This window comes from Eurypyga helias, unplaced genomic scaffold, assembly GCF_000690775.1.
Source record: "Eurypyga helias isolate BGI_N326 unplaced genomic scaffold, ASM69077v1 scaffold10567, whole genome shotgun sequence".
NCBI lineage: Eukaryota > Metazoa > Chordata > Aves > Eurypygiformes > Eurypygidae > Eurypyga > Eurypyga helias.
Window position 1 is genome coordinate 55,394 of NW_010263683.1, and position 27,991 is coordinate 83,384.

The window sequence follows — 27,991 nt, forward strand, 5'->3', positions numbered from 1 at the left end:
ATTTTGTGGCTGGAGCTCTTTTGAGTGCCCACCGTGCTGGGTTGGAGCGGACAAACCCATGTTCTGTCTGGCTCGGCCACATGCATTGGTGTGTGCCCCCTGGTTTAGGGTGACTTTAGCTCTTCCTCTGTGTTGGTTGACGGGCTTCCTGCTAGGCCTTTTCCAAGCGCATAGATCTGTCAAATTTGCTCGATATTTTAGTGTAGTCCTCTCCATCAAGTCCCATTGAGGAGGAACATTGTCTGCTACTGCCTGGGGGAGTTTTCATGTTTCACTGGTAGCAGAGTCCTTAGGAGCACAAAGTCTGGGGACACCAGCGTATGCCAATCATGTGTAGCCAGGCCTGATCTATGCCAGAAGTCAGGTGCGTGCCAATGGCGTGATAGGTGTCAAAGCTTGTGTTGGAGCTGCTTGGTGGCAGGTCCCAGTGCTGTGCAGATCACTAGGCCACGTGTGTCTCTAACCTTGCGGTTGATGTAGTCAGCAGTATGGGGCTCATTACATGCAGGTAGATTTTCAGCTGACATTTTAGGATATACTGTGGAAGATGGAGTCCATCAAATACCCACTGACTGAGGAAATGCTCTTCTCAAGGAGACTCCAGCAGCTGGAATGTGAACCTGGACAGCTGGAGTAGCTGTTAACAAATCACAGATAACCTGGGCAAGAGAAAGGATTGTTACAATTGACTGAAAAGTGAAGCAGTGTAGTTATGCACAATTGTTTAGCTGTTTTCCTCTGTACATTTGAGTATCTCACTTCAGTTTTGGGAGAATCAGCTTCCGGTTTACTTCTTCACTATAATAGAATAACTAGATCTGGGTTTGCATGGGCCTTCTTCACAGTCAGAGAGTTGAGTGAAAAATAAATCATTATGAAGTCCTAAGCCTGTCAGATTGGTACCAGGCCTAGAAAAGGTGTGTGTGTGTGGGTTGAGTAAAATCATATCCACATAAGTCTTGTATACAAGTTTCAGGTAATCATTCAGGAATCAAAATGTCCTACTTTTGGTGCAGTCATCTCTCCGTGAAATCAGTGAGGGCCAGGTTGTTGTTGTGCTTGGGTAAGTACAGTCTTTTCCAGAGAGATGAGAACAGACGGATCTGGTTCTCTGAGCTGCTTCCCAGCACATCAGAACTCAGAAGAGAAGTGCTGGAGCAGTAAGTCTCAAATCAGCATTGTTAAGTGCAGTGTCAGGGCAGCCTAACCTAGGTGGGTGCCTGAGCAGTTAAAATAGGCAGGTGTGGACCTATGAGCAGGATCCTGAGTGTGGAGGGAATGTCGGTGGCTCAGTCTTCCCTGTGGGGTCCAGAACATTGCGTCACACCCTTTATCCCTCCTAGTAAGGCACCTCGTTTCTCCTAAAACGATTAGTTGGTTTGAATTCTGATGCAAATTGGAGGTAGTGCATGTCATGTAACAAACAGGATGATTTAGCTGCTTTAGTGAACCCTCCACTGTGTGTGCCAAGAGCTGCAGAAACGATGACTGAGCTCCAGTTGGAAGATGTTCCTTCCAGCTTGACGTTGCTTTCAAATTAGAACATTTGCAAAGTTCTTCCAGTAAATGTGGAAAAAGGTTTAAAAAGACAGCAAGCTCATCTTTCCAGTAAAATCCCATCATCACATGCCACATTATCAGCTGTCGTGCTTTCGTATTGCATTATTGTCTCACATATCATCTCACATCGAAAGGGTTGGGGGGAAACTGGAATTGCTGGACTGCTGTGAGGCTGAAGGAAACTTGGAGAGATTGCACCTCTTCCAGCAGCACTTGCTAGTTACTTCTGTGAAAGCGTGCTGGGTTTTGAGACAGACTCTTACCAGGAGGTCTCTGGATAGTTGCTAGCAAAGACAGAGCTAGGATTGATACAAAATGATGGTGCAGGCAGTGATCAGGGAAACATATGTTCCTGTCTACTTCCACACCCCCAGTCTGCCTCTCACAGTCTAAAAAGCATGTGAATTTTTGGAAAGTATAATAGTGGCAATTTTAATAGTAGGCACTGTAGGGTTATGGCAGCCAGAGCACTTTAAATCAAACAGTATCCATATGGGCCTGTCAAAGAAAGGCCAAACACTCTAGCCCTCTCATCCTATCGATGATCAGCCTGCTGCTTTGTTGCTATACTGGGAGACGTGGATTTCAGTTATTTTTAATAATAATCTCATGATTTATTTAGATCCCCATTTTTCTCTGTGGAGTCTCTCTCACAGCTATACCATTCACTATAGCCCCTTTTGACAGACTCTTGTCAGCTTTATCACCTGGATTTCTCGTCGACGCTGCAGGTTAGTAAAATAGAGTAAAACGACCATGAGATTGCTTTCCCAAATCCTAGTTTGACTCCAGAGACTGCGCTGAAGTCAGCAGGGTTAAACCTCTGCAAGCACTTTAGGCATGTTGGTGCTGTACCGTGCTAACACTTGCTCATCAGATGTTTTCATGCACATGGTTTTTGGACTGAGTGTTAAATGGATGATTTTTGGGGGTCAAATTTCATTTATCAGCCATGCTAATTCCTCTCTATCTAATGCTTTGTTATGATTACAGCTCTTAAGATTTGCAGTCCCTGCAGAGGTAGCAGAGAGCCGAAAGTATCTGCAGTGTTTCGTCTGCATATTGCAAGGCAAAGACAAACTGGAAAAGTTCAGAAAGTGCAGGCTGTTGCCTACAAACTCCATGGACCAGGGCTCAGAAGGCTGACAATATTTTAGACTTGTCACTCTGCATGTTGCAGATACTCTACTACTTTTCTGACAATGTGGTACTGAGCCACACTGGGTGGTAGAATTATAAGAAGCAAGTAATGGTCTGTAACTTAGAACTGTTCAGCAATAGCTTTTCAAAGCAGTTATAATGTTTCTTAGCTGTAATTTGATATTGAAATAGTTCATCTTTCTACAGATTCCTGGGGTAAATTCTTCAGCTGAGATGCACAGTTGCAACTTTTCTGATGTTGAAAGAGCTCATCTATGTCCTAAAGATCTAACCTCAGATTCTTTATGAGAGTGTTGAGATTTTGTGGTTTTCATCCATTTGATCTGAACATGCTTGTAAACATCCCAGTGGCTGAGTTTTCCTCCAGCACTGGTGGTGTGAATCTGCGTTTATGTAATTTTATGAATAAAATGAACGAGTAAAGCACATGCAGAATGCACCTGGATTCTCACCACTGAGCAGTTCTTTGGACTTAAGTGCCTGGAGATGCTGGGGAGCTGTAGGTCTGCACAGCACTTGAAACCTGTGTTGTTCCCTCATGCAGTGCTTGCACTCAGAGGCTCATTCCCATACCTGCTCTTCAAGGGAAGCAAAAGCAGAATTCCCCAACCCCCCTTCTCTGCTTGCTTCTTCCTTGCCCAGTTGTATTTTATTTTCATCTTCTGCAAGGGCTTGGGTGCTCCAAATGTGCATGAGCTGGATGAATTGGGCTGTATAACTGAACACAGGTCATCGGCAGAGGGCAGAAAAGGTAGTTCAAGGATGTTTAGATGCTATTAGAGGGATTATATGTGGAAAGGAGTTGATGTGGCACCTTGTGACTCTTCCAGAAACACTGCAGAAGTTTGGGGGGATAGGTGCCACAAGCACCAGAGGTTCTTAACAGTCTGCTCACTGGGGTATTTCTACTTGTCTGTTATTCTGTCCTGATTCTGCCTGTCTGGGCCTCTTTTCCTGCCCCTTTATTGCCATTATTTCCAGCTCCTTGCCTCTGGATGTATGTGCTGTTTTTGCCAACTTGTTCCTGGGATGGCAGCTGAACCTTTCATCTCCCAGTTTCTTATAATGTAAGATCCATTAATTGCCCTATATTTTGTGCACATGCCGTGGTGTGCAGGAAATACACACTGTCATTTGTGAGGTGCTGGCTCTGTCTGACTCAGATGTACAGCTCAGGAGCCTGGGCTTTCTACCAGCCAGCGGGGAAGGCAGTGGGCTCCTAGCTGGGGCACTCAGCATCACCCTCTGGAGACAGTATCACCTCTGCAAACATTGGCTCCTAATTTGGGCCCCAAGTTAAGACAAGTTGATGAGCCCTTTCCCTTACTGTATACCTGTTGTTCGATTCTTCCCTCTTCCTGGCAGTGCAAAAGGCAGGAGCTATAATCAGCACCCAGTGAATCACTTAATTCCTCTGATAATTATTTCGCCCATCTAGAAATGATGCATTCCCCTGCTTTCTGCCATTTGTAGAGAAGTGTCTGCCTGCATTTCCCCCCTTCCCCCAGCCTTACTTGTCACTCCTTTCTCAGCGTGAGACAGGCTTCCTGAGTCTGCCTCTGCTTCCCATTTGCCACGTGTGAGAGACTGAGCAGAGGAACATTGTGTGCTGCCTCAGGACTCAGTGGGGCTGACTCGCAGAGCAACACGGAGTGAGGAGTTGCAACCGCTGGAGGAAGCTTAAGCCCAAGGCGCTGCATTCCTCAGGACTTTTCTGAAAATCGTTGGTTATTATATCTTTCTTTCTTTTTTTTTTTTCCCCTATGGACCAATCATTAAATTGCCTGTGAGATCTTCGGAAGATAAATGCCGTGTAGATAAATGTCTTATGTTAACTCAGCAGTTTGTTATGAAGAGTTCAAGAATGGGAAACTTGAAAAAAAAAAAGGTTATAAAAGGAACTGATCTGGAAGCAGGGATGATGATTAGAGATGGTATTTGCCAAAGGCTTGCTATTTCATATTCTGGGGGTCTGATTCAGCTTCCTTTCAAGTCGGCAATAGTCTGCTCTTGTCATGTGTGGCAGTTGGATCAGCCTCATTGAGACAAGCCTGCCCTCTATACTGCATAATGTTTCTCCTTTTTGCTTCCACTAGACATATCCATATGGAAGGAGCAGGGATGTTTCCTTGCTCTTTCATTGTAAATGTGTTTTCCTTTTGCAGCAAATCCAAATGAATGCAAAAGCACTGCAGCTTGAAGACTGTGAATGTTCCATGTCTGGGTTTTGAGACTAGAGAATCGATGGTGTTGAGGAGAGATGCAGAGACCAAAGCTGCAAATCTCTGAGCCAGCCCAGCTATATGGAAGCTTTCCTCAGTTTTGTGCTGCAGCAGTAGTAGCAGCCACCACCACAGTCCTCCTGCAGTGCCTTGCTCCAGTGTGGGACCTACACCTTCTGGTGGCCATCAGTGCCCAGGTCTTTCTGCCATGGAAGGGAGTCACAGTGCAGAGTGTTAGCATTAAATGCTGCTCTAAGACAGTTCTGAGTACTCTCACACGTCTTTCTAGCTTGGTGGCCGTCTTGGGTTTCTTGTCACTTGTCCTTCCTACTCTTGGCACCCAGAAACCAGTCTGTATGGGCTGCCCAGTGCTCTTCTTGTGTACCTGGTCTTTTGGGCTCGTCCACCAGAGTGAGCATATATACTAGAAAATGTTGGTTGTCTAAGGTTTGAATAGTGCTGAAGACCTAGACAAATAAATGATCTTTTTTAGTTCACTGAATGAACCAAATACTAGTTTGGAATGGCAAATCAGCAAAATCATGTTGTTTCAGGTTGATCAGACTACTTCATTATCAGAGATTTGGTGGGGAAGTTTATTCTTGAACAGCAAGCCAGTCATCTGAAGAAACTCTCACAGCTCCAGGGAAAGGGTTAAAATCCTGTGGTGTCTCCACTGACCTCCACATTACACCGAGGAGGAATTTGGCCTGAGCTTTCTTTTGGTAGATAATCTGAGTCAGAAAAGCAGCTTCTGCTCATGGTTCCTTGCTCATCCCTTGCCTCTCATCCAGGACTTCTCTGGGTCTGTTTCTATACTGAATATTTTAGGTCAACATTAGTAGTGTTGAGTTTAACTGGATTCAAGCAATTCTGTTTTTATGTTATGTCTTGGAAAAAGAATCACCCTAAAACTTTTAAATGCTTTACATTTTGAAACAGTGGTTTTTTCAACTGATGGGCTTGTTTCTTCTCAGGAGTATGGATACTATGCAGACTAATGTAGTAACAATTTTTTTTACAAGGAAGCATACGTTTAAGCACTGTCTAATGTAGCTGGGTATTTTGAAATCTGTTAATCCATTCTAAAATGCTTGCTTGACCGATACTTGACTTGGGCTTACAAGAAATTTTATGATACTAGTATAATCCAATAAGCTGTGAGGAAGCAACGGTGTTTTGCAAAGTTGACCATTTATTGCTGCTATGATTGTCAAAACAATAGAGTTCACAAGTAACAGAATTAATGTGCAATATCTATTTATTTTTCTTCCTGCAGCAAGAATCAATCAATTCTATAGTCCTCCCAGGACATTTGTAGCTTTAAATTTTTGTGGCAATATTTGTTGCTTAGGATTTATCCTGTTCGTTGCATTAATCAAAAGGTCTTTCTTCTAAGTACCCCACGCACCTGAAGGTGTTCTTTCCATGTGGCATGCGGGTTGACTATGATGACAGTGCAGCCTCTGCAATCAGATTCCTTCTGGATGAAATAATAAGCTGTGATTGCCAATTCAAACATTCTTCAAAGCAGCAGTTATCCAGGCTTCTAATTATACAAAGATAAAACATTCACTCTTCGGCTTATGCTTAACTAGAAATCTGATGATTCACTATCGAAGAAAACTGTGTTTTTTCGTGTATTGTGGATATGTGAACTTCCTAAGCGAAACCTCTTACCGCTATAATGGATGAATCAAGCAGTCTCATGCTTCCTGGCTTCACAGTGAAGTAGGAAGCACAAACTACATTTGTTTTTTTTTGTAAAATGAGGAAATGTAATATTCTGTCTAGAACAAAAAAAAAATGGTAGTCAAACGAACTGGGTATTAATCCAGGCATTGCTCTCACTGAAAACGCCTATGCCTTAACTTGTCATCTCTGTAGGAGCAGTGAGCATTTTCTGTAACAGTGTGAATAACAGAGTATGCTATAGCTTTCTGGCCTCAATTCTTAATTGATACAGTATGTAGTAAAATCTGAATTTCTTCAATTTAATAGCTTGTATTGCAATTATATTGTACTAAACCCATTAATTTTAGATGGATATTTACATAGAAATCCAGAAGAAAGTTGGTTCAAAAGCTTTAAACTTCCTGCATGTTTCAAGTTTCTGCAATTTCAAGGCTTGAATTTGAGTAGATCACTTTTTGGGGATGATTTTCTCTAGAAGTTGGTTGGAAAACTGGAAGAACCCTGTGTTCAAAAAACCTGAAGTTCTAAACCAGTTGCTGATTATGAATTATCTGAAGAAGTGGATACAAAATGTTCATTTTACTGATGCCACTCATTCCTCTTCATACTTCTTAGTTCAGTGAGAAGTTTAGAGGGTTCAGATGTTTTCAGAAGATGGTGAGTTGTTCCACTGGTCCTTAGGCTGCCAAAGGGTATTGGATCTCACTGAAATTTGTACTATAAATTTTGTTTCTAGTTTTCAAATGCTAAAAATTCAAAGATTTCAGTCTGCTTTTTGATGTATTTTTCATTTATGTCATGTTTAGTGATTAACTGTTCAAGCCTCTGTATATTACTGGCAGGATTACTTTCCTTCACAGGGATACTAATTCTACATAAATTGAAATTAATAGCTGCTTAATTTGAATTAATGATGTGTTTTAAAGCACACTTTGAGGATGCAATATGGTCAGGACAGACATTCTTCCCTCATCTTTTGCATTTTCCAGTCTTCCCTTTGGCACTGCTGAGCTGAGGTGGTTTTTTTGCCTTCTCTCAGGGGAAGAGAGAAGGGAAGGTAGCAGCAAATATTGTCCTATTGTATGTAAGGGTGGTATGTTGAGAACAGTTACTTATTACTATTCATTTCACCCTGTGAATGGCTGCTATAGATTTATAAAATCTACTGATACACTTTAAAGTAGTTTTGTGCCTTAGCTTTTATATATCAATAAATTTTCCACAGCTGCAGATGCTCAGAAGCACGTCTTGTGAAATCTTTGCATCTTATTTAAAAAAAAAAAAAGGCAGTAAAAAAACCCAAAGAAACTTGTTGACCTCATAGCCAAGTTCTCCTCCAAATACTTCCAGCTGCAGCTAGAGGGATGAGTCATGCTGAAAGCTGAGGAGCTTTTAGAAAAGCCTTTCACTTGGTTCACATGATTTTTATTTTTTTTAACTTTGCATTCCTGTCTGTTTTTCTTTTCTTTAAAAAAAAAACAAACGAGAAGGCGAGTCACCCAAGGAAAACCCGTACGAGGACGTGGAGCTGAAAGGACGTCATGCAGGCCGAAAATCCCATCAGCTCTCGGAGAATTCCCTAGATTCTTTGCACAGGATGTGGACGCCGCAGGACAGGAAATACACATCACCTCCCCAGGTAACGGCGTGACAGCGCCAGTCTTCTGTGCTTGAAGCTTATTTAAAGCTTTTGCAAGAAAATCAATCATGGCACAGGAGAAGGAGCGGCCGTACCGAATGAGAAAGTGTATCTGGAAAAAGCGTGCGACCAAACGCGTAAATCATTGCTGGGAGTGCTCTTGGCAGCTGTAGCTCGGCTTCTCAGTGCTACGCTGCAGGAGCGGGTGGCTCTTTGTGCTGGCTACGGCCCCATGAGGTTAAGCAGAATCCTTCCACTGCTTGTTTGTGAGCTTAATCTGGCCCTAAATTGTTTGTATGGCTGCACCTCTTTGTGAATTGCTTCCACGTTGGCTGCTGGGCTTTTAGCAGGGGCAGGAGGGAAAAAGCTGCTTAATGTTGCCCATGTAATTGTCATTTGAGGCCTGTTGTGACTTCACTCATGTGAAGTACATAGCATGGCATGGTTTATTGTAAAATGGAGAAGGCCAAGTATGCCCTCATAAATAAATGAATAATACAATAATCAGAAAAACCTGAGTGTTTGCATTTAACAAGGCTGTATGAAGTGTGGTTACAGCATAAAATAAAAGATCAGGGACTCTGCAGACTTTTGATTTTGTGGTGAATTTTCTAAAGCAGTCTGTTTATTGTGAATGCTGTGAAATGCCAGGTTGCTTTGTTGTTTATGGGATCATTGTGTTCATAAGGACATATATAAATTTCATCACATACTTAATTTTGAGATTCAAAACGCCTTTAAAAGGAACCTTTTCTTTGCACTGAATCAACAGAATATTTGCAGTTGAATATTTGAGTTCACAACAATTCACATTTTGGTCTTGCAAAGAGACCTAGAACAAAACTGGATATATTTTCTTTCACTTATTTTGTGTTCATGGGAGCATCACAATCCAAGAGACAAGGAAAGTATCACCAGGATTCCTAGTATGCACCTAGCACATGATCTGTGAAACAGGGGTGTTTTCAGCAAAGCTACTGAAAGGGGAACAAGTGGAAAGCAGTAATCAGGCAGAGTAAGGAGAAACAGAAACTGCAGCCTCGAAGGTAACCTCATAGTGAGAGACATGCTACGCATAACAATTATTTTTGGCTTTGTGTTAACAGGAATTGTGTAACATCTAGAGTGTCCAACAGGTTGTACCATTAGGTTAGGAACCCTGTATGTTCCATAGTACAATAGCGTCCGCTATCTCTGTTTTACACAGGGTCACCAAAGAATATACAGATTAGAATGACTTAGAGAAGTTGCTTATTAAATAAGTACTCTCTGCTATCTTTGCAACAGGGCTATCTTTATTCTGGTAGCTTCTTGGTGAAGTGATGCCAGGAGTTTCCTGCTGGCGGTCATTCCTGCCATAATTGTGCTGTCATTGTGCTGATATATAAAGCAAAGAGACACTAAGAGCAGGTCAGCTACGAGCCTGGGTAATTCTCCAATGACCAGAAATCAAAAAGTCTCAATTTCCTGAAGAATGGCATCTTTGGCAACAATTTATCACCCAGTTTTTCCAGCATAGCAACATAGTTAGATTAGCAACATGACTTTGCAGTCATGGATGATGATAAACAAGATGGAAGAGAGCAGAAGGTCAGCAGGCTTTCTAAAATCATATCCAAAAAGAATTCCTTTATCTAAAGTATAGACTGCTGCAGATTTTCCTGGCATGCTATCCTGTGGTAAGCAGAGACCTCAGAAATACTGGCTTGTGGTCATTTTGAATCCCACTGTGTCTTCTCCTTTAGTGTTTGTTATTTTCAGTTTTTGAAGTTATCACATCGAAAAAGAAAGTGTTACTGATGACATTGTATTTGTGATTCAAACCCCACACATACAGGAACACTTATCCTTAATCCCAGATTGTATGGCTAAGCCCTCCAAGTAGGACGAATGGGACATTTGTTACTGCAGGTTTATAGCTCACAATACTGCTAATAGAATATTGGCTGTTTGACATAATAGTCCTTTTTTCAAGACATGCTGGTTAAGTTTCTTACAGCATTTGTTTTTGGGAGGAGGAGGAAGCAGGGACCCAGCTTTGCCAGCCTGAAGATTAACCTTTCTGGGAGCTGGGCAGCCCTGCTCGAAGGACTGCTCCACAAGAGCCTCAGTCTTTTTTAAAGATAGCTGTTACTTGGTGCTTAACCCTGTCAGTGAGATTTTCCCTCCCTCCTGCAACGATAACAGGTTGTGTTTTAAAGGGAATTCTTTGGGAATGCAGGACAAAGCTGTAACCGGGCCTCTGCACATTGGCAATCTTAAAACATTTAACACCATGGACATGCAGCAAGCTTGATTTTGTACTTTCTTTCTCTAGGATGAAATAGCAACTGTAGTGTAATTGCTCTTGGTTCTTACTGGTGCAAGCGAAAGAGATGGATGAGGCCCATCGGGTCAGTGTTCTGATGTCAGCCAAGCCTTTGCATTAGGTTTGAAGGCTCATAGATGTGTTGTGTTGTGGATGCATGGAAATGCACCAAAGTCAAAAGTGCTATTGTTTTCTTTGAACTTTAAAGTCTTAGATATTGACCTCTGTCTCTTTGTTTTGACCTTAAACCCTCTCTTTGCACATACCCCGCAGAGCAGTGGCTCACCTGACGTGACGTCCTTGTGTAGCCGTCCAGTCATTCACAAAGAGCTACCTGTGCACTGAGTTACTGGGGGGGCAAAGAGCTCAAGCTGTTCTTGTTCTTGCAGCTACCTACAAAGCCCAGCAGCCAGTCTCTGCGCATCGGGAACTGGTCAGAAAGGAAGAGCCATCGCTTACCACGGCTGCCCAAGCGGCACAGCCACGATGACATGCTGCTGCTGGCTCAGCTTGGCATTCCCTCCTCCCCTTCCAGCCTCAATGAGGACAGCCTGAGTACCACAAGCGAGCTGCTGTCTACACGGCGGGCCAGGAGGATCCCAAAGGTACTGGCAGGGTGATCAGGGTTACACTGAAGATAGGTCACCTGTCTGCAAGAGCTTGCAAATTTCTTTCCAGCCTTTAGCCATCACTGTAAGCACTTTCTGTATCCTAAAGGAAAATTGAGATCAAAACAGAAAGAGTAACTCTCAGGAGCCAAGACATACTCCTTTTTTACATACAGCCATACTGTGAAAATCCTTTCCGTGGAAGTAGGTAACTCTGCTCTGATCCAAGAAGTAGCAAACGTGATTACCATCTTTGCACAAAGTTCATTTTAAGCCAGTTCTGTTTTCCACACTTTTCTTAAAGCTCTGTGGGCCAGAGCATTGTTGTGTACCTACCTTTATGCTTTTGAGTGGGTGATGGCCAAGCAATTATTATTTAGAACGTGCAGCAGCATCTGAAGTGGTTTTTCCCCCATCATTTGTTTACTGGTCTCAGGAAAATAACTATTATTGGCCTAATATGTTTCCTTTCATTTACTCACAACCCATCCCGTCCTGATAACCCTGTTGTCTTCATGGATTTGAAGTAAAAAATAGTTTTCCATTTTTCAAGGATTTTTCCAATTTAAAATGGGGTGTGTAAAAAAACCCCCAAGCCTCCGAACAACAACCAAACCCCGCCTGAACAAACCTTTCCTAGTACAGTAGCAACAGAGGGAGGTGGAGTACTGCTGATATGTCTATTTTTGGGCGTGTGAACAAAGTTGATTTTTACTGTATATTCTGCTTTTTCCTGTTCTTATTAGAGAGCATATTTTAAAGTACATGGCTGTAAATACTGTGAATAGCAGGAGATTTTTATGTTCTTGTCAAATAGTGTGAAATTCTGTCTAAGCAGGAAACAAACGAAAGGAGGAAATTAATCTTACATCATTAATATTGACTGTATTTTTACTTGCTTGGATTGTGTTATTTTACTGCACAAATGAGCATACATCTGTGAAGGAAGCCACAAAGTAACTTACATAGTAGCTTACTCCTTGGTTTTGAGTAAAACTTGGAAAGTTTGGCACAACTCTTTTTTTTTTTTTTTTTTTTGCTTCTTTGTGGATTTAAAGGACAGAAATTCTCCTTATATGAAATTATGTTTTCAGCATATGAATGTTCATAGTTTTATCATAAATCTCACAATAATTTCTATTTCTGATCACTCTAGCTCCTAGAATCACATATTACTGGAGAATCTCAGGTTTTTATTGAGAAAAAGTTAGTTATTAGAGGGAAAAACCTGAACCTGAGAAACTCCTGTCCTGTACTACCCCAGTGATACTTTGTGAGGCAGTATTCAAGTGCTTTAAACATCTGGGCTCTCCTCACCGCAGTGCAGGTATCTTACCCCAGTGAGGCAGGTCAAGCAGGACAGCGGAGGAGTGAAAGATCCTGGCTTATATCAAATAAGAACATGATCTCCATGAGAGTTTGGCCAAGTTGGATATGGCTAATGGATCACTGTTAGTGAGACAGTGCAAGTGAAGAGAAAAACGATAGCATAGAGAGAGAGGAGCAAGGTGGGGGATAACAGCTACTTTCAAACCCTCAGGCTCATAATGCTTTTATTACTGATGTCTGTGTGATTTTTGAAAATGGGATTTAGGTTTCGCAGTTGTTAAATTTTTGTTTTAAATATATGCATAGGTAAATGAGTGAGATTCAAAATAAGTGATTCAAACAAATGGTATTCAAAATAACAGAGGTAAGAAATGCATTTTGAAATAGTAAAGTCTTTAGGGGGTTCAGATAGCCTATCATCCATGATCAAATTCTTTGTTTGGATAGATTAAAAGTCTCCTGGCAGAAAAGTGATTGATCTTCCTGATTCCTCATTTCTTATTATGCAGCTTGTCCAAAGGATCAATTCCATCTACAGTGCAAAAAGAGGAAAAAAACGGTTGAAGAAACTGTCTATGTCCAATATTGAGACGGCGTCCCTGCGAGGTATGACACGAACATCAGTGAATGCATTTGAATGTTACAGGATTAGCAGATTTCCTTCTTTCCTCCACGTCTATCCCAGGCTCTACTTTGTTTAGAACTTCCCCCTACAGTGATAACTTTGTGTCTGCAGGAGGAGAAAATGGGGATGAGCTAAAAATAACCGAGACTCTCAGCATTGTCAATCCTATTAATCCCGTGGTCAGCTAGACTCATCCAGCTTCTTTCTTAGTTCACTTTTTCAGTAATTTGCATCTGTAAGTTTTGTCCAAAATTCACAGTTTTGACCTAGTAATTCATTCATACTTTTTCCTGGTGTGTGAATATAGCTCATACTGTGAGGCTGCCTCTGGAAAAGCAGGGGCCAAAAATAAATTCAGGCCATGTTGGTAGTAAGAGCAGAATAGAGATTTAATGTGAGTACACCTCAGAAATACATCTTATAAGGTTACTTTTGCATGTTACTCTCACTCAGTTTGGTGAGTTCTGGTGATTGAAAATGTTGTCCAGACAGACAAAACTCTCCAGTCTTCCTTGACTTCTCAAATGCTGCATAACTTTTTTCCAAAAAATTTAAAGTCTGAAGAAGTGGAAGGGTTAAAAGCCATTTTCCAAATGGCACATTCCCCTCTGTAGCCTACCACAGGTGGGGATTGAGTGCAACCGGTTGCTGTAATGGAGAATGAGTTCTGCAATTTCATAAAAATGAAGCTCTTATTCTCAAACGAGATTGAAACAATCCAAGGAAAACACAATCTAAGGAGTCATTCAGCTGTTTATTTCAAGATGTTTTAAAACTGAGGAGAGAGCATGCATCGATCACAAGGCTCAGTGTGAGAGAGATTTTTCCCAGTTTCACCACAGTAACCTGAGTTTATGTTTGCTTTGGTTTTGCATTAACTGATCCCTCTGTCTCCTCTGCAGATGAGAACAGCGAGAGTGAGAGTGACTCAGATGACAGGTTTAAAGGTAAGGTAACTTCAAGCCAGCCGCTGTCACAGACCTTATCAACGTACATTCTCCTGCTACTGCATGCTATTCCTGTCCATGGCCTGTATTTTCCTTCCTAAGCTATGCTAACTCCATTACTGCAGAGCTCACAAAGTTTCCAGCACAGGAGCATGAATGTGGAAAGCAAGGACAAAATGAGCTGTGAGGATCTAACAAGGATTTGGCAACTGTGTCATATAATGAAGAACAGGACCTTTGATAGATTTGCTTTGTCAGCCACTTCACAGATGCTGATATTTTCCAGACTGACTACTGGGTGCAACTTAGAGGGATGAGATGGGATAAATATGCTCTCTTTGTATTCATACCCTGCTTTAAATGTTTACAGCTAGCTGCTGTTGGAGGCAAGATTCTGGGTCTGATCCAGCATAACGATTCTTACACTCTTTTATAGGTCTACGGTCTCCAAATTGTAGAAATTCCTTTATCAGTGCATAGCACCTGCACAAACTCTGCTTGAGCCAGGCTAGTAAATTAGTCCCTCATTTTTAAAAGTCCTCATACACAGAACTATAAAAAAGTTGAAGGCAGCAACAAAAGATTTTATTACTAAAAACCTATCATGTTGTTAGTAAGCAAGGGGAAAAAACCCAAGAGCACAGAGCTGTGGTTATAAGGTAAGGGGCAAGCATTTGTGTCTACTGCGGATGTCACCTGCTTACTGTTCATGTGAGAACTTGCTGGAAAAAGTTGTCTTAGGGAAGCAGATTTGTTCCAGATAGGTGGTGGTAAGACCACCCAAACGAGGCTGTATGCCACACCGTACAGTGATGTGTGGAAAAAGACTCATTGCTCCTTTGTGGGCAGGTACCCAAAAGCACTTTCAGTTCTGTGTCTCTTTGTGTCAAAAAATAGAGGTTGCTTTTGCTCAGAGCCCGTGAAAGAAGACAAAGAGGGCCTGGCCTCTCTTGCTGTTGGGAGGATATTCTGATTTCATAGAATCACAGAATGGTTTGGGTTGGAAGGAACCTTAAAGACCATCCGGTTCCCACCCCCCTGCCATGGGCAGGGACACCTTCCACTAGACCAGGTTGCTCAAAGCCTCATCTCATTGGAAACTGGGAAGCTTTCCCCACCGTTGTTGTGGAATGGAGGTTCTTCATTCTGATGGCTCACTAACCGACTGCTTCGGGGTGTTCTTATAGTTACGTTGATGCTCTCAGGCCACCCTGAGCCAAAGTCGTCACGTGTAGCATGAGAGGATTCATGGGGTCCCCATCTGTTGGGGTGGGGTGGGCTCTTTGGTTTCACCTCTCATGAATATGAAGCACTGCTGGCACTGTTGGGGTTGTCTCAGGGTAGGACAAGGCAGGTTTTTTCTTGGAATTTATTTTCCCTAGTGGTGCAGTCACACCAAGACCGAAGTGCCTTATCAAAATGATTTTTAATTTTTGTGTTGTTGAACCAGTTATATGACAGCTGTTCATCGAGGGGTTTCCCTTTCTTTCTGTCAGTTAATCACTGCTGTGATCAAGTGCTTGGGACATCTTATTTCCCTACCACAAGGCACAGTCTGCCTTTTGCAAACTGTGGGCAGTGTGAGTGAATACAGCCTGGAGGGATTGACATGCGCTGCTAACAACTTGTTTGCCATTGCACAGAGATCCTGGTGTGAAGAGGTGGGAAAGAGCATGCAGGAAGCTGCTTTTACTTAGCAGTTTTCACTTCTTGGTCTACCAGAACTGGTAATGATGTTACTGTCTAGTCCACCATGGATGCCTAGCGACAAGTCACTGGATCAAGGCATATCTTTGAATCGGGATTGGATGTGACCGTGAATCGAAGACTGCCCCTCAATCCAATTGGCACAAGGAAAGCAGTCCATGAGGAGGAAACTTGCATCTCCTTCCTTTCCTTCCCCCTTCCCTGGAGACCATTCTATGGCTTGGACGGACTACTCCTGTGCTGTAGAGAAGGAGAAAATACACCTTGAGTGGTTCTTAGCATAAAGCTGTGCTACACAGGGACAGGTCACAGTTGTTTTTCATCAGTGTACACCACGTCCAGGTCAGGCCTGAGATGTGTCACCCCGGAGGCCCTAGTGCATTTGCACAGCCACATAAGGGCTTATAGTCTAGTCTCACGTGCGAAGCAAAAGCAGACCTTTGGCAGGGTAACAGTTATGAACTGCAAATTATTTCAGTGACTTAGTGTTGCATCACTTCAGTGCTTGGAGAGAGTTTTGATTTATGAGTGCAATTAGTGAGGGAGACTAAGTAGGAAGGTTTGCTTTTGTAAGGAGAACATGTTTGGAATAATATGCTGGCAAGTTGCAATTCCGTTGTGAATGGCCGTGGCTTACACACGTACAAATAACAGTCCCAGGTAATGATCTGTCTCTGTTTCTTTTTTTTTTTTTTTTTTAATGCTAGCTCATACCCAGCGTCTAGTACACATCCAGTCAATGCTGAAGAGGGCTCCAAGCTATCGAACCCTGGAACTGGAGCTGATTGAATGGCAGGAACGGGAGTTATTTGAGTATTTTGTGGTAGTTTCACTGAAAAAGAAGCCCTCTAAAAACACTTACCTCCCAGAAGTGACATATCAGTTTCCCAAGGTAAAAAAAAAAAATTCTTACGTACAGTTTGTTCTAAGACCAATAAAGTGAGTAAGTGGGGAAAAATAACAGAAATCTATTTTTTAGATGGAGTTAATCATTCAGCTTTCATAATATTTCCAAAGCGATCTGTTACAAAGTGAAGAGCATTGAGAAGGTGACAATGCTTTCCCTGTTCACAGCTTTATCTTTTCCAGTGCTGGAGAGTTTGGTCTGGTGGTAGGTGCTTTAAAGACGGTGTTTAAATTCAGTTTCTAAATATTTCACTTCTACCTCAGTTTGGCTATATTAGGATTTGTTCCAAAACTCACTGAAGTCAATGGAAAGACTTTTGCTGATCTATGGCATTTCTCTTGTGCTCTTGCAGCAGAAAGGAATTTAGGTTAGGACTGTGTTTTAAGTGGCTGTTGTGCAATGGGGGAGTTTCAGACAATTTAAAAAAATAGAAAAGAAAAATCACCAACAGTGATTATGTTCTGTTGTAGTAGCACCTATAAGCCTGTGCTGGGGTCATACCTCACTCTGCCAAGCACAAATAAAGAACAAGCTGATGGGCCCTTGCTCTTCTGAGCTCATTAGTAATGCCTCCTCCTGAGAGGTGCTGTGAAGCTGGCACTAACAGTACCTGACTGACCCTCAGTCTTCTCCCCTGCAGCTAGAAAGACCAACCAAGCAAATGCGTGAAGCGGAGGAGCGTCTCAAGGCTATCCCTCAGTTCTGCTTTCCTGATGCCAAGGACTGGCTCCCTGTCTCTGAATACAACAGGTAAACTCTCCGGTGCTCCTCTGCTGCATGGTGCTGATGGAGTGCATCTGGAGCAGCTGCGGGCTCGCCGATGCCCAATTAAGGAAGTAGCAGTTTGAGTCTTGGCCACTTCAGGCTCAAGCAGCTGTATGTAATATTTTTTTTTTTTTAAGTTCTGTATTATTTTTCTTCCCTATTCTGCCTGGCTCATGGGCCTGTGTGGCTGAGGGGATGAGGTTTGAAGGTTCCTCTCAGTGCTAAAACCAAAAGCATAAATGGAGTATTTAAAACAAATCTTAAAAAGGTCAGGGCCCTCCCCACCACCTGCCCTAGTCATTTACCCCAGAATGCTTGTCTAAAATTGCAGGACAACTCTTCCTTTGGCTCAAAGCAGTGCTGGTCTGAGAACTTTTTATTGAGCCTAGAGGAGCCTCATCTTCCTTCCCTTGGAGATGAATGACTACAGGAGAAGGACAAGGGAAGGGAGGCTTGCATTTTCGTTTTCAAAAAAAGAAACCTCAGACAATTTATCCTTTTTTCCCTTCATTGATGTGTCAGAACCTATTGATCTGAAGGTGTAGAAGTAGTAGAATAGGTGTAATAGAAGGGATAGAATCATAAAATGGTTTGGGTTAGAAGTGACCTTTAAAGGCCATCTAGTCCAACTCTCTGCAATAAGCAGGGACATCTTCAACTAGATCAGGCTGCTCAGAGCCCCGTCCAACCTGACCTTGAATGTTTCCAGGGATGAGGCATCTACCACCTCTCTGGGCAACCTGTTCCAGTGTTTCACCACCCTCATGGTAAATTATTTCTTCCTTATATCTAGTCTAAATCTACCCTCTTTTAGTTTAAAACCATTGCCCCTTGTCCTGTTGCTACAGGCCCTACTAAAAGGTTTGTCCCCGTCTTTCTTATAAGCTTCCTCTAAGTACTGGAAGGCTGCAATAAGGTTATCCTGGAGCCTTCTCTTCTCCAGGCTGAACAACCCCAGCTCTCTCAGCTTGTCCCCATAGGTGTTCCATCCCTTGGATCATTTTTTGTGGGCCTGCTCTGGACCGGCTCCAGCTATTCCATGTCTGTCTTGTACTGAGGACTCTAGAACTGGATGCAGTACTGCAGGTGGGGTCACACTTATGTTCCCCTAGAATATGACATAACTTCCTAAAGATGCATTTTCTGAGACATGTAAATGAAGTAAGACCTGTTTGGAGTGTGCCTAGAGGGGACAAGGAACTAGCATTCACTGCAGGAATTACTGTAGCCAAGAATCTGGAAGGTATTCCAAGGTATGGAACTTAATGGCTTATGTGGCACATGCAACATAAGCATGTTGTATTTTGTGTGGCTTGGCTGTATTATTCAGTACATGGAAGCACCTGAATAGCAAGTTATTGAAAAGTCCGAAGGAGAAATGGCTGACTGTGTGGGCAACATTGGTATGAGAAGCACACAGCCCTGCCTACACAGCGTTTCACCTCTTCTGCTGCCACTCTCCTAGGCAGACCTTTCATGAGCCCATGTTAGTGAAACAAGATTTCCCTCCCATATACAGCTGATTATGTAAACCCTGGCATTCCAAGATGAAGAAAAAGTGTTTTATATAATGCCATTTAAACCTTGTAAAGCAGTCAGGAATATTTCTTAGTCCAGGCATAAAGTCACACATCCATCCCTTTACCTGTGCTATAATTATAGCCTTAAACTGTTGTTTTACTTCCCTGTCACACATGGTACTTATCCTAGATGGGAATATAAAACGAGCTGGATTTTGGAAATCTGTGTTGTTTCTGGATTAGAAAATGATTTCTCCGCTCTTGGAGTATACCTAAGGTTCTCCCTTTAAGAACAAAGCACAGTTTAAAGACAGGATCTAGCTAAAAGGTAAGGGAGATACAGTATTTGTGTATTGGCCCTCAAAAGCTGATGCTTGTGCACCTTCTGCATTGCAAAGGGACTGTCGTACCACTGAAATTCAGCACCCATCTCTTCTTATAGAAAGATAGCTAGGTTGTTCACAGCCCTGCAGATACTTTTGCTCTACTACTGATGGAATTTGTTCACAGACTATGCTGAGATGATGGGCAGAGGGAGAGAAGACCCTCCAGTGGGTAGAATCTCTGGCTGATAAGGCAGTATCCCTTTCTGAATGACCTACCTCGTAGCTATGCTGTTATTCTTCTAGTAAGATCTGGGCAATTTATTTTCTTGTAGTGAGACCTTCTCTTTCATGCTGACTGGGGAAGATGGGAGCCGGCGATTTGGTTATTGCAGGAGGCTGTTGGTAAGTGCATCACCTTCACCTCAAAATGCAGAATTCTTTTAAACAATATCTCAAAACTATAGTCTGAACTCTGAGGGTGTCTCTCGTGGTTTTAAAAGAAAATGGAGTTACTCACTCTGAAGTTTGGAAATGTAAGGATCTCAAGTAAAATAACAATTTGTAATGGCTGTTTCAAACAAATAGATGCTGTCTTGTAGGAAATTCATAAGACTGTGGAAAGTTTCTTGTGTGAACAATTACTTTTAAAATTCTTTATATTACGTGCTTTCAAGCAGAATCAGAAATACTATAGCACTGCAAAGAAAGGCAGTTGTGGTATTTCTAAACATTTGTGAGTAGTGTTTATCTCTTGGATAGCTGCTTACATCTCCAAAGTACTCTGCCAGCACTGCCTCATCAGTCTGCAGCAGGTCTGTGATGTAGGTAAATAAGCCACCCGGATGAGTAGGAGGGCAACAGTGGTGGAGAGCAGGCCACCATCACCATTTGCTCAGGACCATGCAATAAGCTGATGCCAGTGCTGGGAGGTCTAGGTCCTCAGGCTGCTTTTGAGTCCTCATGGCCAGGGGTGGCAGCTGGCGGTACAGGGACCTGACTTGGCCTACCAAATTTTGTGTCATCACCTGGAAAATCAGTGGTTACCTGATAAATTGAGGGCATGGCAGTGTGTGTGTGTGTCTGTCAGGGGACAGTGGGAAGGGAACTGCAGGAAGGCTTGCGAAGTGTGTTGTGGGAGGTGAAGCACAGCGTGAACAGGCATTTTGCTGTCCATCCTGCAGATCTGACTTTGGGTAGCCGCAAAGCATACAGCAGCACCAGCTTGTGTTTGTCACCTCTCAGGTAGGTTTGGAGCTGGTTGTGAGTGACTAGGGAGCCGTAGCTCCTGTACTGGTCACATGACAGTTGCCTACACTTGGTTGGAGAGCTCACATGGATGTTGGATGCAGCAGTAGCGTTTTGCATACTGTCTGTGCAAAATGAACCTCTGTGGCAGCATTGCAAACTTGTAAATAGGTACCCGCTATTGAAGAGAAGGGGACACTGTCACTTCCTCTTCCTTCCCTCTCTGCCATGATTTCCCATCTTTCCAAGCAGGGACCACCTGCCTTCAGTAGCTTTCAGTGGCTTCCAGCAGACAGAGCAACTGGCTGGCCTGAGAACAGCCCCCTGCATCCTGCGTGCTGCCCGTTCCTGACCCTGCTCTTACCCTGCTCTTAGTCTATGGCAAAGCTCCTTGTGTGCAGACAGCAGATGCTCTGTCTGGGAGGTATTGCTGTGTGTGGTTTCTCTATTTGTAAGAAGTTTCATTTAAATGAACATAACAGAAAACTTGTTTATCTATTCTGTGGGCGGTATTTGCCGTAGGTAGCATCACAGAGACTCGCTCACTCTGTATAACACAGCCTAAGTGTGGGCCACAAGGTTTATATGTGGAAAGGAAATGTCAGCGAAGGCTTGTGTTGCAGTAGATCTGGGGCTGCTACGGGGGTGGCTCAGAGAGAAACAAGGGGAGCACCTAGAAGGTGCTTTTCCTCAGTTCTGGGCCCCTCACTACAAGAAGGACATTGAGGGTCTGGAGCGTGTCCAGAGAAGGGAACGGAGCTGGGGATGGGTCTGCAGAACAAGTTTGTATAGGAGCAGCTGAAGGAACTGGGATTGTTTAGTCTGGAGAAGAGGAGGCTGAGGGGAGACCTTATCGCTCTCTACAGCTACCTGAAAGGAGGGTGTACAGGGCATGGGGGTTGGTCTCTTCTCCCAAGTGACGAGAGGAAATGTCCTCAAGTTGCACTGGGAGAGGCTCAGATTGGGTATTAGGAAAAATGTCTTCATGGAAACGGTTGTCAAGCATTGGAACAGGCTGCCCAGGGAGAGGGTGGAGCCACCATGCCTGGAGGGATTTAAGAGATGAGTTGATGTGGTGCTCAGGGGCATGGTTTAGAGTAGACTTGGCAGTGCTGGGTTGACATTTGGACTTAATGGTCTTAAAGGTCTATCCAAACTTAAATTTTCCAACCAGAACACTTCTATGATTCTTTGTGTCCTTGCTGGTATAAATTGGCATAACAAGATGTAGGGCAGCAGTACAATTCAATTACTTCTTTATGTGTTGTCATTTAAAATGATAATAAGGCATATTTGGAAAAAAATAACAAAACCTCAGTGTTGGCTAGAATTAAATTATGGCATATTTTCACTCTACCAGGTAAAGGTGCTTTAAGACTTTTATATTTCTGGGAATGTTAGCACGTTCGGAATCATGCACAGAGCTTACGTTTGTGAAATGCAAAACAGTTTATCCTGGAACAGGCTGAGACTGAAATAGTTAGCCACAATAAAAAAGATGGATGCATGGGAATGTTGAATTAGTTTGTCAATGAAGGATTAATTTAGGTGTATTTTCTCACTTAAGGCTTAGTGAAATCCACCCTACATTAAAGGCAACATAAAAATAGAACACTAACTTTCATCTGGTGCAGAGGTTGGGTTAGCATAGTATGAAATACTGGGAACAGAATTAAGTCAGTACTACACATTTTTATATAAATGGTGTTTTGAGAGAGCATTAGAGATTGTTTTTATCCTCCATTGGCTATGGCAGAAATCAATCAACCAGATAGCAAAAAATAATTTTAAAAGGGAAAAGTAAGTACTGTCTTGCTAAATCTACCTAATAATTGAATTATAAAGCCAGTTATAAAGCTGATCTGCTCCTGCCCTGGGAGATCAATTAATTCAGGATATTTCATCTGGTTCCAAGACCTGACATGCAGTAGGTGACCTGTCTCATCTCACTGGTACAGCCTACTCAGCAGAAGAAAGTGGAGCAATATCACTGTACTTTGCCAGCGTGTCCCTTTCTGGGGCGAATCCTGCTGTGCCTTCTGAGAGCAAAACTGGCACAGTCTGTGGCTTAGAAAAAAAGAGGATTTCAGAAGCTGCAGGGAAACGTCTTGGCATGTCTCTATTTGGGAAATGGCAAAGCAGTAGAGATCTGCTGTTATTTGGATCCTGCAACCTGTTTCTGTTCTGCTGTGAGAAATGGTGGGATTGGGGTTGTTACTGATGTGCCTTTTCCATAGGGTTCTGCTGTGCTCACAAGGCGTAACAATTTCTTGTCCCCTGCAAGTCGGTGCCTGGGTAGAATAGCCTCACTGATGTGCACCTCAGAGTGATATTTCCATTTACAGTCATGCGCACGGTTTCTGATTTTATGTGTGTGGATACAGAGTTCGTACAGGCAACAAACAGGTAAATTCTGCAGGCACTGTTTGTATGCCAGAGGCTTGGGCACCAAAGCAGATATTTGTATTTGGGTGTCCAATTTCCTGAGCAGTTTCTGAAAGGTTCACTAGGGTGGCTCTGATGTCCAGGAGTGCGCAGCATCTCCTCTCTTTAGTCCCATTCCCAACTCACAAGTTCTGTCAAATGCAATAACCTTAATTTGGGAACTACATGCTGTTTTTGGCAAACATTACATAAGAGAAAGGTGAGGCCATACTGTGTAACAGACAACCATAAGAAAACCCTAAAATCATTACAAACTGCTCTGCTTCCAGACAAGCCAACTGCTGTGAGGCTAATTCCTTAGAAAATATTCCCCAGCTGTCCTGGCAAGGGGTGCTCTTGTAGTACTCCGCGAGATGTGTCCCACACCTTCTAGAGCATTTGACAGTCCTCGGCAGCAGGCTCCACGGCTGGATGGGCCCATCCTCCGAGGACGGCTATCTGTGCCTTCTGCGGAGGCTGGTGTTACCATTCCTTACCGGACAATCACTTTTTGTCAGCCTTGTTCTCCTTTGGCATGCTGTGGTATGAACAAACTGCTCCACTTCTTTTCTGCCTTCAGATTTCAGATTCTTCCAGACCCTTTTTTTTTGGGGGGGTGTGCTGAAACCCTGCCAAAACTACAACAAGGGATACAGTGACAATTATGTTCTGTTTGTGCTACAAATCCAGTACAGTATCCCCTTTAAATGTATTTATCGTGTTTGGTTTCATTTTGGAACAGGATTAGAATGGAATGTAACCTATTGTACCACACCAAACACTGCGCTTCCATAGATTGCGTGAAGTTTTCCAGTTACATCTTGATACCTCCAAGGCAATCGTGTAATGCTTTCCGGCTTGATGTGAGAAGTACATCTCACACAAGATGTGCATCTTCCTACAAAAGGAAATGGGCCAGTACGTAGCAGAAACATTAACTGTGCCATTTTACTGCACACAAGACAGTTTTCTTTAATGACTCCGATTAATTTAACTTCCTTTTCCCGGCTAATTAATTCATCGACTTGCGAGGCTCTTTTCTAGAGCTGTTCGTGGGCTATGGCTCTGCGTTACACACGTGTCAGCAGCAAAGATGATCTGAGCGGTTCCTCCTGGGGGCTTAGCCTCACCCTGCCTGTCACAGCCCTCTCCAGGGGACGTTACAATGCCCCCAGTCACAGCCCTCTCCAGTGGGCATTGCAGTGTCCCCGGTGCTATGGGGCAGCAACCAGGGCAGGGGCAGAAGGGAGAGCAGGCGCACAGGAGCAGCGGAACATGGTGGGGAAAGAACAGGAGTGAAGCTGCTGTAACATGAATCTGAGCGTACCTTGTAAAATACAGATTTTTAATTTGGCTTAGTGTATAATTTCATTTTACTAATTGCCTTAATTTAATATGTTAAAAAAAAATTGCTTTCTAAAGGGTGTGGCTGAAGTCTTAGCTCTTCTCTGGATATACAAGGATCACAGTGGTGAAAGCAGGGACCTTTTTAGCAGGTTTACTGCTGACAGAGCCTCAGCTGCAAAAGTCACCAGTACTGGAAAATCTGCAAAATTTTCCCTATTGGGAGACCATGAATGCTCTCTGGAGCCCAGAAAAAGAGTGTAGACAGCCAGAAAGACACCAGGCCTGTATCCTTTGGGAGATGCTTGGATCCGGTGCAGCTTCTTGTCAGCCTGGGCTGTTAGTGGCCTTATGGCTGGGATCCACATCTGTGCCAGGCCTGGTCCCCAGGAACAGTTATGGCATGAAAGCTGCTGGTTGATGGGATCTTCACAGGCATCTTGGGCTTTACTTCCATGGGAGTTGCAGCAGATGCTGAGGGGTGCTAGTTCTAGGTAGTGGGGTAATACTGGAGTAATAAGGTACTGCATCATCAAAACAATGTCCTGCTACAGCTGGCAGCTGGTTCATGGGAACAGTAGGAGACATTTCTATCATACAGGGCAGATAATCTGAGAAGACCCAGACAATGTCAGGATTTCTTGGCTGGTAGCTTTGTACTCGCAGAAATAATATGAAAAATTGCAGGGTCTGTTTCACCCTATCCTACCTCTCTCTTCCCTCTCATATAAAAGGGTTTTTTAGGCTAAGATGGGCGAGCCCCAAGAGTCAGTGGGGGAGTGGATGCTTGAACATGAAATGTGTACATTAAAACATAAAAAACAGTCATTAGGTGGGACGAGTTCATCTTGCATTGGCTGGGGCAGCAGAGGGATATTCATTACACTGTAAAAGCAACTTTTGTGGGATGCAGACTAATGTTTATGAAACTGAAAAAAGCTCACTGGAAAATCTTTTCTTCCCCTTGCCTTCTTCCCTCCATCCTGCCCTCCCCCAACCACCTCTGACAGCCCTGCACACATTGGGTGCTCTGGCATTAAAAGCTCGTGTTTCACATACAACAAGAAGACCTTAAGAGAAGCTGTTGGATTTAAAACACCCACAGTTTTCTCATGGTCTGAATTTGGATTGGCCCTAACAAGGAATCAAGACCTGCCACAGAAGCTGACTTGTGACTGACATATTCATTTTAGACTCTCAACATTTGGATTGTTCTGATTCTTGACACCATTAAGAACATCTCTGTTTCTGGGTATGTTGGCTTGCTGGTGAGGCTAGGCCTTGTGTGGCCATGAGGAGGCGATTGTGATCTGAACTGACACAATAACCTGATTTCTGCAAATCTACTTTTCAGCAGGGTCTGTCACTCTTTAAATTAAACTTGCAACAAAACAGCAGACTTTCCAAGCAGGATCCAGGCTGGCGTTTCAGTATGTCTCTCTCTGAAACTGCCAAGCCTTATCTAGTATATGCAGAAAAATGTTCATGGGAGGCATCTTCTCTATCTTCTTGATGTCATCCATTCCAGACATGCACCCTATCAACTTGTGTGTGGCTTTCATATAACTGAGCAGGAAAAATGTGCTGGGAGGTTCTTCAGGAGTACTGTGTTTCCCTGTTTAAGCTTTGGATTGAATCTGCATCTTTCATTGTTCCAAGATCAAGACAGTCCTAGGCAGGAATAAAATAGTGTCCTTTTCACTCTCCTGTAGAAGGCAATAAACATTACACAATGTGTGTGTAAAAATGGCATTTGCATTGTCATTTAGAGTTAGTTTTATGTACTGTCTCTGTTACACTCCTTTAATAACAGCTAATTGCAATTGAAGCATCTACAGTTCTGGTCTCAAAGGGAGCCCAGGGTCTTAAAGGCTTTGGCAGAGCTAATGCATGTGCTTTGCAAAGGAGGCTTCCTGCAGGCAACTCGGCTGTCGCTGTGGATGTGGGATGGTCCTTTGCCATCTGGCTTTGGGGCAGCCCTTCCTCTAGTTTTCCTAGTAATGCTTTCTGGGGAATTGTTTAGAAGATCTCAGGTGAGATGTCCTGTCCCATTTTGCGGAGGAAGGAGCATAGACCTTCTGGAGTTTTCAGGTTGATGTTAATGTGCTTTTTGCTGCACTCCTGCTGCTTTGAGATGGCAGGTAGGTCTGTGTTGCACGTTGCTTTTTCCTGCGGTTTGGTAGGTCTGGTTTTGCTGCCTTTCCTCTCCACACAGTGTATCTTCAGGTAGATGCGAGAAGCTGGGAGGAGAAGTACAGGAGGAAAAACGTTGTGTTTGGTCCCAACTGCTTTGGTTCCTCTGCTGTCAACATGCTGGGAGTAGTATTCCCGTTTTTTCTGGGGCTGTGAAACCAGGAGCTTTACTGACACCCCACAACCTCCACAGTATCTTAAAAAACCCAAAACACTTGAGTTATGTGTCTGAATGGCTGGTAAGTATGCATACCGTGGGGACAGCCTGCCTTGCTTTGAAAGAAGGCACGTGCAGTGTGTGAGAGACTTTCAGTGCTATGCCAGACGGGGAGGAGATCTCTGAAGGCTCCCCTAGATTTCAAGCACATGGTCAGGGAGGTGTGATTTGAAAGAAAAAAATGGCAGGTTTATTTTTTGGAGCAAAATCCTCCTGTTTCTCCTGCCAAACGAGGTTTTGGAGTGGGCTTTAGTCAGTAAACTTCAGATTAAATTCACTATAAAAAAGACTGTACTGAGCCACTTGCAAACCAGCCCTGATGCAGATCTCATCTCCTCCATCTCATAGCCAAGTTCTTGTCAGTTTATGTTCATCCTCTTGGGAAACTGTCTCGTTATCAACAAAACTCATTAGCAGTTTCATTCGTGATACTGGACTATGTCCCGGACTCCATGAAAACAAATAGAAAACAAATCAAAACCAAAACATCATCCCCTCCATCCCTCTTCTTCCAGGAGTGGAGTGCGTTAAGGCAGTCACTCAGATGCCTCTCAGCTGTGCTACTTGACCATACAGCTTCCCTGAACTGGACCTGTTCATCATGTGGAAGAGTGAGCCTTGGAGGACATGACTCCAAGGCGTTGTAGCTACCCTGTAGGGCCTGCGGCTTGGAAGCACTCTCTTCTGGGAAGAGAGGAGGTTAAACCAGTACTGTTGGCCAGACCCAGTGCCCAAGTGTCCCCTAGTGAAGAGATGAGTCCAGGCAGAGAAGGGAGGAGTGTCATATCCTATACCATGTATTTCTGGAAAATAAGCAAACTAAAGCACATGATCAGGTATTTTAGTGTAAACTAGCAGCTGAGAAGGGAGATTGTGTGAAAAGTTGCCAGTGTTAAAATCTGAGAAGCCCTGCCCCTCAGAATGGCTCTGCCTGAGGCTGTTGCTTGCTGCCTCTTACAGATGATTTGTATGCATCTGTGAGGCTGTGCTGTTTGCAAGAAGTCACCTCTGAAATAACAGAAAAGGATGTCCTATATGAGGAGTGCAAGGAGGGATAATCCCAGCTCTCAGAGACATCTAGCCTTTAAGACGTTTGAAAGCAGTGGTATTTCATAAAGGAGAATGTTTGAGAGAGCGCTAAGCAGTTATTGTTTCTGGTCTTATAGATGACCCAGGAATGTGATGTTTTTACTGGCACTCAGTGAGACAGCTCTTGGTTGGGAGCTATCCAAGGCTCCTGGCATGGCTT

General features: G+C 43.3%; 1 protein-coding gene across 1 annotated transcript in view; it reads left to right on the forward strand.

The window, feature by feature from the left end:
• Positions 1 to 27,991, forward strand: part of ST5 (suppression of tumorigenicity 5) — a gene marked incomplete at its 3' end in the record, with an annotated part of 63,390 nt that overhangs the window by 26,144 nt on the left and 9,255 nt on the right. The window contains exons 4-10 of the mRNA XM_010156136.1: positions 8,129 to 8,277; positions 10,975 to 11,190; positions 13,032 to 13,128; positions 14,050 to 14,094; positions 16,509 to 16,693; positions 17,349 to 17,458; positions 19,652 to 19,721. Of these exons, the coding sequence (XP_010154438.1) occupies positions 8,129 to 8,277; positions 10,975 to 11,190; positions 13,032 to 13,128; positions 14,050 to 14,094; positions 16,509 to 16,693; positions 17,349 to 17,458; positions 19,652 to 19,721 (872 nt within the window). The remainder of the gene's footprint in view (positions 1 to 8,128; positions 8,278 to 10,974; positions 11,191 to 13,031; positions 13,129 to 14,049; positions 14,095 to 16,508; positions 16,694 to 17,348; positions 17,459 to 19,651; positions 19,722 to 27,991) is intronic.